The following is a 14,741-nucleotide window of genomic DNA, read 5'->3' on the forward strand; positions in this document are numbered from 1 at the left end:
TAGATACAGGCTATATGTGTTATTGACTTGGATTATTTTTCCTTCTTTACAGAGAACAAAGAGAAAGCATTGCTGTATTTAGTGCTAGGGGTGGCATTTGGAGTTATCTCTCTTCTCTTCCTTGTGATAATAAGACTTGCCATAATCAATAAACGGAAGTCGAGGGCAAAGCTTGATGTGTCAGAGCCTGTGCACGAAAATCACACCATCCCATCGAACCACATAGAGGTTCCTACGTTGGACCGCACAGACTCACTTGATCGTATTGAGGTTGTGAGATTTAATCCTATGCATAGTCGAGACTTTGCGACGTGTACATTACGCAGTGATATTGGCGACAGAAGTTTGACTAACTATTATGGGTAAACTAGTGCTTTCAGCTTGGAACGTGAAATGGCATCTTATTTATGTTAGGGCTAATGATTTGTACAGTATTCTGTACGATGTTAAGGAAAGGTCTGTGTTAAATAACAGGTTCAATATACACAAAATTCATTTATATGCTCTCTTCCACAACTCATTAAGTTTAATCTATTTATTATTAAATATCAGCTAAATAAAATATCAGCTAAATAAATATCTTTTGCAGTTTCAACATCTGTTGTTGCAAATTAATCTACATTTACATTAAATTTCAGCATTTATGACAAATTTGAATGAAATTGTTTATATTATTTATATTTAAATAACGAGACTATTCATATGGTAATGAATGCCTATAGGATAATTACTGGTTTTAAAAACATAGAAGTATGACTATGTGAAGTGTGTGTATAGAATATACTTGATATATAAGTAAAATACATATTTGAGGGCTATTTGACCGACAGAACTCCATATAAAACAAGAAGGAGTTACGTCCCGTACCCTCTAACACTGAACCTGTGTAATACATGAATCTGTTTACATGTACAGTTAAACATTACAATACTGTGATAACAATACTGTGCAGCATATGGATAGACAAGTGCATTTAATCAAGATATCTTGTCATATTAAGATATATTAAAAAAAATACTTTTTGAAGTTTTTCTCGTAGATTGCCTCATTTATGTTACCATCTTGGTATCTTGTTTGTACAAGATTTGCATTGTACCATATTATACTATGTATAGGACGCACATTTCTATGTTTGGGAAAAAATTGCCTGGGTCCTATCTTATGTTTTAGGTTTTAAAAAAAATCTTGAGTATTTCAGGCCGAAATTCTCTGAGCAGTGACAAAATATGTTGTAAATGCCTCACCAACCTAAACTTTTTGGCTCCGATTTTGGCATTTTTCCGCTGCATCCTATCGTTTGTATTAAGGGTTTTTAAAAAAAAATGCCTGCGTCCTATCTATGCTAGCGTTCTATACATAGTATAATACGGTACTTAAATACAAAAGATTTTATTGATTTTTGAAGGAGTTTATACCTTTCAAAACATGATGTAGAACATCTACCTGCTGTCCATATGCAGCATGTTGTTGGTACAATGTTATACTTAGCCCAAATGTGTTGAACTATACGTAGGGTGGGGCGTTGCAATATGTTCTCCTCCTAATCTCTTGTTTACTTTACTGATATGCAGAGATTATTGTGTACATAGTTAACATTGCTTGCTCTGCAGTTATGAATCTAATAAATTGTTTTATGTTTGCCTTTTTGTGCACGTCACTGTATTAAAACAATAAATTTTTATGGTTCTATCAGACATTTCTGTGACTTCGAAGACAGTTGATTTTTCAATTTAAAGACAGTATTGTAACATTTTAAAACTTCATTAGCTTATGTTCATGAAAATCATAATGTATAACAGTTTTCAATTACATAACTATCAACAATAACAACAACTATACTGTGCAATATTATTCACTAGGAAGTCATTGAAAATGATCTGATATTCTCACTGGTAGAAAGTGATACCGGTATAAACTGAGGCACAGCCCATGCAATCAGTGAATATCAGAGGTTATCATATGGCTTCCTAGTCAACTGTTTTATTACATGACAAAGGTAGTTTTATATCCATAATTCATTATGAACACTCAGATAAAAAATGTAAGCTTTAATTATTTATAATGAAGGAAGAAAGCGCGCCAATAGTAGTATTTTTTTAATTGATGTCATTTTCAATGATTTTCAATGTGATGCTGGAAATAGTTAATCGGAAATGATGTCATTGAATTTTTCTCGGTAACGACCATGATAATGTTCTTTGGTAACTGATGGCACATGTATTAATTGGGAGCTATTTATAGACGATGAATATAATTAAGGAAAACCCAAGCCAATGAAATATGAGATATATTGTCGTGCTCTGGACCACTGAGACACTGTCTATTTGTAGGTTATATAATAATTTGTTATTTTGAAAGTCTGTTTGTAGGTAATTGTTATTTTGGAAATTCAAAGAATATTTTCTAGGAGAAAACAGCGCTTTAAGGCTTTTTGTTGTTGATTTTTTCTTATACTTTAATGTCTATATGTAAAACAGTTTTCTGTATTTTTGGCTTTAAATAGATCTGACTTTGCATTCATTGTTTTATTTATTAATCATTATTTTATCATTGATATTTTATAAATGGCAAAAGGATATTATTACTGTTTTTTAATTGTTGCAACGTCAATTGGCAGTTTATGTTTGTTTCATACACATACAGTTGTTTCCATCTTACATTATTTTTATCTCTAAATCATGAAAGGTTTCTATTTAAGATAAACATGTATGTGCACATGTGTTGTTTCCTGTTTACATATAATCATATCAACACATGAATAGACACAGATATTGTGCTTGAAAAACAGAGAGAGGGGAAGATGAACTATAAAATCAAAACATGTAAATAATTCAAAGCTTATAAGTCTGCTGTGATGGTTTTTTCCTTGCAATGATAAGATCAATACATGTATAATGCTTGATAGACTTTTTGATATCTGTTACTGAAACTGCCAATTTTGCATATAACTTTTTGTCATGGTTAAAACTGATGTCTCAAGTTTTGAAGAAAGTTATTTAAATCATTTTGAAAAAAAAAAATCTACCAATGTTTTATGACATTTTTCAGGCTGGTTGTGAAAGCTTTTTAGCTGGTAAGAGTGATGTTAGGCTTTCTTACATGTCTGATAAACTTTCTCCTCGATGGCTCCAGGCAGGTTGCCACATATATTGTACCGTACTAAAATCTAAATGAATATGTACAATATGCGGAGTTATGTCCCCTGGAGACTTTGTCACATGTCACCTCAGAAAGGTTGTGCTGTATTGTTGGTGCTATATTTTCTTCCATGGTTTTCTGTAGGTTGTTTGTAATTATATTCTTATGCATTCAGATGGTTTTTTTTTTATTTTGTAAGAGTTTGTGACATAATCATGCAGGAATCTTTTTTAAATACTGTAAGCTATTTTTGTCTTTTAAAAAACAGATACTTAATTTACCCCATGTAGACTTACTATTCTTTGCGACAGTCTTGTTCAAGTCAACTTTGTTTGATTAGTACTTATGGACTTTTAAATTTTTAGCTTGTCTGATTTTTCAAGTTAAGTTTTGCGATTAGGTCACTTACATGGTAACTATCAAAGCTGTCACTTCAGGAATTTGTTCATCTAATACCCTTCTTCACAGATGCTGAGTCTCACCTGTTTTTTTGGGGTAAAAACATGAATTTTGATGGATTTTGGTTGATTTTGAGAATTGGACATAACTTCTTCAATTTTTGTTGGATTGATTTAAAAAAAAATCACATTGTCCTAGTAAATGGATAATGCCTCCAATATATCAAACAGGTTTTTTAGTCACACATTTGGAAGGGTAGGTGGAGGCTGATTGGATATTTAAGTATTTTTGGAATTTGTAATTTTTAGCTAGGTAGTCTGATTTTTTAAGTTTTGTGCTTGGGTCACTTACAAGCAAACTATAAAAGTTATCGCTTTCAAACTTTGGAATACCTGTTCACTATCAACTGTTCAATATCATATATGAAATAAATAAATTGTAAAAGGATAAAATCAGACGAGCTTTCAGCACTCGCAGGCAGTGCTCTTGTTTTAAAAAATCACACTATGTTATCATTATTAAAAACTAACAATTGTGCAAATTAACTTCCAATTAACTACTGGTACATTCCCGACCCCAGATTTGTGAGACAGTGTGTTATTCTCTTATAGGGCTCTGGGTAGAGAAATTGTGATGATCTTTTGGACTATAACATAATCTTGGTAAGAGTGGTTTAATTTAGTAACTTCATTATCATACAAGTTTCACAATTATTTTACATTTAATTGGTTGAAATCTCATCCTTGTGTGTATTGTAAACTTGGTTTTGATGCATCAGATCTTTCAGGTTTATGTATGTTTTTACTCATTCACAAGAAACGATGACGGGTATTTCATGATCATTTCTTTTTTTGCTATACATAATGCTTAATTTTTATCTTTTTTTAGTACAAAATCAATTTTGTACCAATCGAGCAGACTTTGCCAAAATTGGTTGTAGTTTACATTTTATGCAATGTTTCTTGTATTTATACTTTTATGCATCATCATCATCATCATCATCATCATCATCATCATCATCATCACAACGATATTTGATCTTAAGCTTAACTTGACTATTTTTACTGTCCAATGAACAAAGATATTTACCCAAGAATTAACTTCATTTTTTATCACCAATAGTTTATGGACTATGTGAACATTTTACATATTGTCTCTGTATATAAAATGTTGATTATGTTGAATTATTGTTGAGAATATATTCAAAATATGTAATGAAATAAAAAGTGCAATATCAATGTAGTTGTTTGTGGCACCATTGAAGTCTTAATGTGAAGATTCCCCTCGTTAACCGGATATTTAGCTACTTAAAATGAAAAGTCCTTTCATGAAACGGACATTTACATGAAGAGTTCTTCCGTAAAACCGACATTTAGGTCGTCAGTTTGTCCTGGAACTGCTACTACCAGGGCTGTCGTCACTGACATGGTCATTTGTCTGTCCTGGGACTCGAACTACCAGCTTTGTCATCGCTGACATTGTCGATTGTCTGTCCTGGGACTCCTACTACCAGCTTTGTCGTCGCTGACATTGTCGATTGTCTGTACTGGGACTCCTACTGCCAGCTTTGTCGTCGCTGACATCGTCGATTGTCTGTACTGGGACTCCTACTGCCAGCTTTGTCGTCGCTGACATTGTCGACGGTCTGTCCTGGGACTCCTACTACCAGGGCTGTCGTCACTGACATTGTCGATTGTCTGTACTGGGATTCCTACTGCCAGCTTTGTTGTCGCTGTCATTGTTGTACAAAGCTTGTTGACAACTTTAAAATGTTGAAAACATTGTCATGAAACTCAGTTTGTTATTTGTCTCAGGTACTATGTTCACTATAGCGATAACCACATGCAAAGCAACTTGCTACTTATTAGAAGCATAACTCAGAAAAAGGATGACTGTTTGGCATTCGCTTGAGTTGCTGTTCAAATTTATAGAAAAAAACGTAATAAAGGAGACTTGTACTTTAATTATGACACCCTTAGAGGTGCACATACAGTCGAACCCCGTTGGCTCGAACTCACAGGGACCAGCAAAAATACTTAAAGCCTAAGAAAAATCGAGCCAAGCGGGATGGTTTACCTTCAGTATAAAGAAATCGGCCCTTAACATCTAGTTAGAGCCAACGAGGATTTCGAGCCAAACGAGTTCGAGCAAACGGGTTTCGACTGTTTATGCATAACTGGTTGAAAACTTATTCGCATCAACGCAAAATCGTTTTTATTTTTTTGTTATTTGATACTTATCTTTGCTTGTTTAGCGTACAATTTGTAATATTATTATGTGTAAGAACAAAGGTGACATCAAAATAACTACCCTATGGATACGATTGTTAAACAATTTCAAGAGAAAATAGATATAAATTGTAGTAAACTATACAAGTTACCTCGTGAACTATTGCTTACACAGTAGCCTTCCTTTCGAATTATCTGATAATTGTTTCCAAAACTTTCCCAATAGCAATTATAACAACGTAGGACAAAAGAAAAACTGTGTTAATAACGACAGGAAAACAGGCCACAAATCTGTTTATCTTGCTCTCATTAGCAAAACATATTTTTAAAAGTAGCCGTATATGTGACTTAAAGTGGATATTCGTGTTTGCATTTTATGGCATGTATGTTTTCTTTTATCAATATTTATATAAAGGGAAAAAAATGTTTACAACGTTTCTATTAATATGATACTATAAACAATGCTTATAATTATGTCAAACTAACTTTTGTTTCATTGAAAGAATTACAAAAATAAGGGCAATGAAAATTAATTCTTAACACCGCAATTGTTTCAATTGATTTTTCAGCTACTACAACAGTCAGCCCCCGGGCGCAAGCCGCTGCAAACGGCACGATCGTACTTCCAGTCTGGTCTATATACGTACTCGCATGCTCATTGTTCATTGTTGTGATGGCTATAGTAACGCTGATTGTCTGCCGCTGGAAGAAAAAGTAAGCACTTGTTTGAGCTATGTGATTATGTTTAAAAAAACTAGAGTTTCCACATTGAGAATAAGAAACATTTTTGAAAAACGTAGAACATAAATGAGAGCTTTCTTTACAGGAGACAAAAACGAGTGGTTAAACCATTGCCAACTGGTGAGGCCAGCAGACGTCTCCGCAATGAGCTGAACAACGGGACGGCAACGCAACAAACATTTGAATATTTCCTGGCCGTACCAAGCACAGGGGTTCGAATACTCAAACAGAACAATGTAGAGCCGCATTCAAGACCACTCTCTGAGAGTGACAGAGACTCGGCGCTACTTGTTTCTGAAAGCAGCAAATTCTCCCATGATCGCAGAGTCAAAGATGTGAATTCCATTAATACACATAAAGCTAAAGAAAACATGTTCAGGTCTGATGAAGAAGAGAAGGGAATAGAAAGATTAGTTGTTGCCCTTACTCAAGCACAGAAAGAAAACGAGTTAAAAGAAAATACTGAACCCGATAACAAAAGGATGCAAAGAAAGATAAAGAAGAAAAGTATAGCGACAAAATTGGGACATATGCAAAAAAGTGCAGATTCGACAGCTCATAATCACAAACATAGTCCAAACCTTAAACACGTATCCTCAACAAGCAGTGACAAAAGTGAGAGTGATATAGATTCTTCGTTCAAAAGTGAACAACATGATTTGTATTCAGATGTAAGTGGCAGGACGGCAGACATTTCTGGCAATGATTGTTCAACTTCGGATGACAACTCCAGCACTCTTTCAAAATCATCACGAGAATTTATCAAAGCTAATGTTAGGCGATTCCAACGACAAAATTTACGCGAGCATTTGTTCAACGAACTCGCGGAGGCCGAACAAAATGTTGAGTTATTAAAAGTGTCTCGAAGAAACATTCCTTCCGGAGCCGAACTCATACAAACAATACAGCAAACATCAATACACCAGTGTGTAAACTTGGATGATGAGATTTTGCCGAAAAGAGACGGGCCATTGGCATCATCGTCATTTAAATGTGAGTATCGAAAAGCAAACAGTGACATGAAAGTGAATGAAGTTGCCAAGAACGATAATTCAAAACACAAACAGGATCAAGGTAACAGCGATGATGTTATATTGGATAATGGAGAAGAACTAAATATAACACCAAGAAAGGCTAACTTAAATCGCTCATTTTCGTTGACGGAAATGGACAGCTTTAATAGACGGAACCATAATGTGCAGCCAAACAGACGAAAACGAAAATATCAGTCTTTAAGACAGCCAAGAAGGCACACAGTTGACGTATTTGAATCAATGTTCAATCCAAACGCAATGCCAATGAAAGGAATTCTTAAAACAACCATTCCGGATTCATATGAAACTATTCCTGCATGTTATCTACAACACCAGAAGCCCGATGTTCAAATTGCAAACAACACACTCAATCCCACCTTAAATGTACCAGACCGTTATAGTAACAATGATCATGAAGACACTAGCTCAGATGAGAAAATCGGTTGTAGTGAGAGTGCATTCGAAGATACATCGGGGCAGGTTAATAAAACAAAGAATTCCTTGCCCGGAGAAAGCAAACTTGGTAAAGCAAACCTGAACGAAACCTTTACGTTTTCATCAAAAGAGGAATGCATCCAAAGTAATATTGTTGATTTTACAGATAACATTAGCAACAGTTATAAAGTTGACATTCTGTCTTCAAACCTAGCTGAAAGTAAAAATACAACCTCCAAAACGAAAGAAAACAACGTCTGTTTAAAACATAACGTTTGTGCAAGAGAAACTGCAAAGCATATTGAAAGAGATACTCCTATTGAACTAGCAAATGATGATACAAATATGCACGAACGTGTATTAGAGCAACGAAGAAACACAGAAGTTAAACTACTGAATAAGCTTGATAATGCTGATTCTATCTTCACAGTAAAGGGCAACACAACGGAATTAAATGAAGACTGCGATAACAAAGATAACATCGATTGCTTTGTTATGGAGATAGAAAACAATACCCAAAGTATAGCTCCTAATGAACACAAATTAAAGTGTTTAGATATTCAATTCGATGAAGACCAGGCACAGAGTCGTTCTTTTGCAAACGTAAATACTACTGAACATGATACATGTAGTCCGAAAAATCTTAAGAGTAATACACTGAATAGCCCTGTGACAACTCATGTCTATAAAACTTCATATGGCACTAAGACGAACACCGTAAATAAAAGCATTGCATCGCCTTCATATTCTTCGGAAACGGAAATCAAACGAACATTAGATGGGACCGAGATAAACACAGAACATCAAAGTGATGTTTCGCCTTCATGTGTTCTGCAAACGGAAATCACACATGCTCAAGGTCGGTTTAAAGCTGACACATCTCGTTCAACTGACACGACTGAATCAAAAAGGATAATATCTGCGCCAACACCAGGTGGTAAACTCGGAAGTTTTAATTATCCCCGTCTTTGTGCTCACGATGACATGTACATAGCACCGACGCATGTAAAGGAAGAGTATTGTTCAAATATGCCTACTTACAAAACAGCTGAGCCTTCAAGGAATTTACCAAGACCAAAGTCGTCTTTAGGACTTCGAATGTCAAAACCAGAGTCAGTGGGTACAAATTCTAGCTATCATGCAACTGCCAAATCAGGTGCAAACACGTTAAGGCCAGTCAGTCCAACACAGTCAACGATAACCCCTAAAGTGAATGTAAGATATGATAATCGTTGGTTTGTGGAAAGAAAGCAGCCCGTTGCCAGCGACAAGAGTTCAAAGACAGTTTTAAGTCTTACTTCAAAACTGACGACTGGCATTATTAAAGAACACAGGACATGGGAAGAATCTACAACTTCAGCGACAGAGATTGTCAATGATTTCAAACAAATACATTATAATGAAGGAGACAATGTAAAGAAATGTTATACACTATACGAAAGAAGTCCAAGACCTTTGAAAGAACCTAAAGAGAATACAATTGGAGAACCCTTTCAATTCAATGACACAAAAGAGTCAACAGCAGAGAAACTCACGAAAAAAGTAAAAAGCGGTAAACTAGCTGGAATGCACCTAAACCAACTACAAAAACTGAAAGATCCATCTGCTGGAGCTACTTTCAGGTCTAAAACACCAACACCCCATAATGCGGAGTTCAAACAAGCATTTCTTCAACCTCGATCTAAGACGCCAACTCCAAACATCCGGCACTTCGAAGACAAAACATCTCAATACCAAACATCTGAATACCAAACACCGGTAACTGAGCGAGGGAACGATACAGAGTCTGCGCAGAAAAATAGACATATACTGTTTGAGAATAGATCTAAATCGTTTTCAGTAAAAGACAAACAAATAGAAACAACACGTCTTAAATTAAATCCTCTCCAACCACGGACCTTTGCCAACGGAGGCCAACGTTCCACTTTGGATAAACCTCGTTCAAAGACGCCAACACCTAGCACAAACCTGGCAGATCGACAGCCAGTGCGTCCTCGCTCTAAAACTCCAACACCAAGAACCGAATATCTAGATGATAGGATGTTTTTTGAGCCCGCGAAGGCTGTTTTTAAACAGAAAGAAAATTTCCTAAATGGTAACACTAAACATCGACCACAAATCGAAGTGTTCTCTTCCAATATGGTTAAACATGGAACAAACAAACCATTCGTAGTTTCGACATACGGTACTAGACCGAGTTTACCATCGGCTAGTTCGTTTCAACAAAGATCAAAGACACCAACCGTAAGTTCACTGTATACCAGTACGGACAATTTCACCGAAAAGCAGCTGTTAACAAGGAGATCAAGGACTCCAAATAAACTGACCGAAACAATGGGCTCGAAAACCATACCAGAAAGGCCCAAGTCTGCTATGTCATTGAGACAATTAACTTCGGAAAAAACTAAATGCTCTCGTGACAATGGACAAGAAACGCTCGTTCATTTATCTAACTTACCATTACAAGCATCTGAATTGATTCCCTACCCGGGTGGCAATAATTCAACCAACCCAATGTATCCAATACTCGGCAACTCTCGTCCTTCAAATTCTTCCTTCAGAAATCTGATGGAACCATGGGTTTCGAAGGTTGATGCTTCATCCGCCATGTCGGTGAAAAAGAGTTCAATAAGAAATAAGAAAAGGTCAAAGAAGGAAGAAGAGCAATCGACGAACGTACTTCCTGATGGAGTCGTTGACATTGATGAATTCCTAGCAGGTGATGACAGCGAAATAGAAGGAGTGTTTAAAATTCCAGATGAAGATATCAAGTCGCTCAAAACTGAAGAAGAATATACAGTGAATTTTATTGATGATTACGAAAGGGCATACAAAACTTTCAAGAATCGGACAACACTGACTAAAAGCAAGTCCTTTAAAACATAGAAGTTAATTACAAAATTGCAAAATAGATCTGTATAATGTGCAGTTATTTATACTATGTTAGTCAGTCTCTAGAAAACATTGGAACTTTGTATTTTGTGAAAAACACACAGAAAACAAGTATTCGTATATTCAGTCGAAACTCGTTATGTCGATTTTGTCGGGACCTAGGGAAAAAAAGTCGAGATAACGAACATTCGACAAATCCGAATTTCAAAAACAAATATCATCAGTCCGAACACATTTCAGTTTGAATTATGTCCGACACTGACTTCTGCCATTGAATGGTCTTGTTTCGTCGTTAAACAATATGTAATATTGAAAAATAAAGTGAAATAAAAATGAATTATTTGTGTCAAATTTACTGGTTAAAACAAGTATGTTATGCCGGATTGTTTTCTACATGCAGTGTTAAGAAATTTATCGTCACGTAACTTTCAATGTTGTCGAATTTTCCGAGGATGTCATCGGCGTCCGTGTGCGTTTCAATGATTAGCTTGGACAAAAAATGTCCTTCAATCCAAAACATAAACAAACGGCTTTAATTATTCACACTTACCAAGTAATCTCCAATTATGACAGTTTGTTATTTGTCCATTCAAAATCGAATGTTGTGCTGGCACGACATTGGACATCGGACATTCAAAATCGAATGTTGTGCTGGCACGACATTGGACATTCAAAATCGAATGTTGTGCTGGCACGACATTGGACATTGGACATTCAAAATTGAAAGTCGTGCTAACACGACATTGGACATTCAAAAAAATGAATGTCGTGCCAGCACGACATTGGACATGTGACATTGGAATTTCAAAAATGAATGTCGTGCTAGCACGACATTGGACATTCAAAATCGAATGTTGTGCTGGCACGACATTGGACATTGGACATTCAAGATCGAATGTTGTGCTGGCACGATATTGGACATTGGACATTCAAAATTGAAAGTCGTGCTTATATGTCATTGGACATTGGACATTAAAAAACGAATGTTGTGCTGGCACGACATTGGACATTCAAAATTGAAAGTCGTGCTAACACGACATTGGACATTGGACATTCAATATCGAATGTTGTGCTGGCATGACATTGGACATTTAAAAGTGAAAGTCATGCTAGCACGACATTGGAATTTCAAAAATGAATGTCGTGCCATCACGACATTGAACATTGGACATTGGAATTTCAAAAATGAATGTCGTGCTAGCACGACATTGGACATTGGACATTGAAGATCGAATGTTGTACTGGCACGACATTGGACGTTGGACATTCAAGATCGAATGTTGTGCTGGCACGACATTGGACATTGGACATTCAAGATCGAATGTTGTGCTGGCACGACATTGGACATTGGACATTCAAAACTGAAAGTCGTGCTAACACGACATTGGACATTGGACATTCAAAATCGGATGTTGTGCTGCCACGACATTGGACATTGGACATTCAAAAGTGAAAGTTGTTCTGTCAAAAATGAATGTTGTGCTGTCACGACATTGGACATTGGACTTTCAAAAGTGAAAGTTGTTCTGTCAAAATGAATGTCGTGCCAGCACGACATTGGACATTGGAATTTCAAAAATAAATGTCGTGCTAGCACGATATTGGACATTTAAAAGTGAAAGTCGTGCTTCCTTCGTAGGCATTTTTTGGGTTTATATAATTATTTGCGCTTTGTTTCCTTTCAACCAGTTTCTCATTTGTTATTCAAATTGTCAGATTTGTCCGAGATGCCATTTCCAATGGCTCTGGTGTCACATTTTACATGTATAAATTGTATATTCTGTAAAACCTATAAGAACTTCTGTCGTATGTGATGAAGATGTCATTTGGAATTGTTTAATGTCGATGCGATTGATTATAAAACGCTTTGTGTAATACTGTCGACTTATGAATTTCAAAATGGTTTATCAAACACATTATTTCATATAAACTTGACGAAATGAAGACGGCGTAGCATGTTCGACTAATTGAGTCGATAAAAAATAAGTCGACAGGCAGTAAAAGGTTACTTAATCGACTCATTGACAATATTTCGTGTTAGAATAGGTAAAACCAGATAAAATAGATGTAGGAACGATTACATTTATACTTGGAATAATCAATGCATGTGTATATTTTCCATATGTCATGATATACTGTGAATATAATTATCTTCACTTCGTTTATAAATGGTACTGGACGTGTAGCAGTGGTGTGTAAACAATTAAGCTTATTAAGAATATTCCATTTTGAAAGCATTATCACTGATTGTCTACATATAATCCACGACCATTCATAAGTATATTCATTTGAATCTTTCTCTGCATATGTGACATCATATCTATCTGAATCATGCTTAAGTTTCAAATATTGCGATGGAATCGTAATGACAATGCTCTCTTGGTGTTAATAAATTTTACAATGGTTCATTGCTTTTGTGATTTATAACCCTTTTAAAAAGAAATAAGACAATATCTCAAAAAAAATAATTCCGAAAATTGCATGCCATCCAAATTTATTTAAAGTCGGTGGAAAACATTCATTCATAAACCATGTCATGCATTAATTTGAATGTGCCAGCACGACTTTCATTTTTGAATGTCCAATGTCCAATGTCGTGCTGGCACGAAATTCATTTTTGAATGCCCAATGTCCAATGTTGTGCTGGCACGACAATCATTTTTGAATGTGCAATGCCCAATGTCGTGCCAGCACAACATTCGATTTTGAATGTCCAATGTCCAATGTCGTGCTAGCACGACTTTCGCTTTTGAATGTCCAATGTCCAATGTCGTATGTTTAGCTAACTTCACACAGCTTAATCCTTCATACAATGGTAAAGCACAATGAGAATAAGTGTAGAACCATAACCATAATTAATTGAAGCAAATTACTGTTTTTTGCGCTTTGTTGTGTTGTTTTGTCTGGACAATAACTCAAAAACTATTGGATTGAATTTATTCAAACTTCATACAAGCCCAAAGAGATGAAGTGCAGTGAACAAGAAACATAACCATATTTTAGCAAACTACAGAGTATTGCCCTTTGTTACCTTTTCTTTGTCTGAGGCATAACTTGAAAACTACTTTATAATATGTGTTTAAACTACATATGATGGTAAAGCACACAGAGAAAAATTGCAGTTGACTATACCATGACTCTATTTAGCAAATAGAAGTGTTATTGTCCTTAGTTATTTTTTTCTTTTCCGGATATAACTTGAACACTTGAATTTCAATAGTAACGCACAATGAGTGAAGTGCAGTGTCCTAGAACCATTACTCTATCCCCATCATTGTCATTTTAGGTGGGATTTCTAAATATTTCTCTGCCATTTCCTATTAGGGCGGCGTTCCGGGATACAAATCGCATTCAGTTCTAGTTGTGTTAACTATACTAGTTTATTTCCATGAAAAACAAATCTGGCAAAAACGTTGGAAGAACATCCCAGTAGTTGCTATGTTTATAATATCAGGTTGAGTGTAGGAAACTACGTCCTCTATAATTCAATAATTACAATGTAAAAGATACTCTTTATATATAATTTCTTCCATTCGGGACATAGAGGCGCCCTCCTCGGTTATTACCACATTTCATGTGGTCCCTCTATGGGCTGCTATGTCTCAGGATGACAGACAATCCGATGACGTCTTCAACATTTTATGGGCATCATTTGATTCCTCACCACTTCTTCAGCAAGGTTTAATCGCAATTTAGGAATAATCCTCCAATTTGTTTTATATTTAAATTATATCAAAATATTATTGAAGTAAAAACAAATGTATACATAACATGTTATGCCTGTATTTGTAAATAGCATATTGCTTTATTGTACTAGCACATGCAGTTATATTTCCAGATCAGTTATTAATTGAGTCATAGTCTTGGTGTCTGT

General features: G+C 35.5%; 1 protein-coding gene across 3 annotated transcripts in view; it reads left to right on the forward strand.

Moving 5' to 3' along the window:
• Positions 1-4,394, forward strand: part of LOC128238790 (uncharacterized) — a 35,391-nt gene extending 30,997 nt beyond the window's left edge. For all 3 annotated transcript variants that reach the window (XM_052955040.1, XM_052955041.1, XM_052955042.1), the window contains one exon: positions 53-4,394. In XM_052955040.1, the coding sequence (XP_052811000.1) occupies positions 53-366 (314 nt within the window). In that variant the 3' untranslated portion in view covers positions 367-4,394. The remainder of the gene's footprint in view (positions 1-52) is intronic.
• The last annotated feature ends 10,347 nt before the right edge of the window (positions 4,395-14,741 follow it).

This window comes from Mya arenaria, chromosome 6 (genome assembly GCF_026914265.1).
Source record: "Mya arenaria isolate MELC-2E11 chromosome 6, ASM2691426v1".
Classification (NCBI taxonomy): Eukaryota; Metazoa; Mollusca; class Bivalvia; order Myida; family Myidae; genus Mya; species Mya arenaria.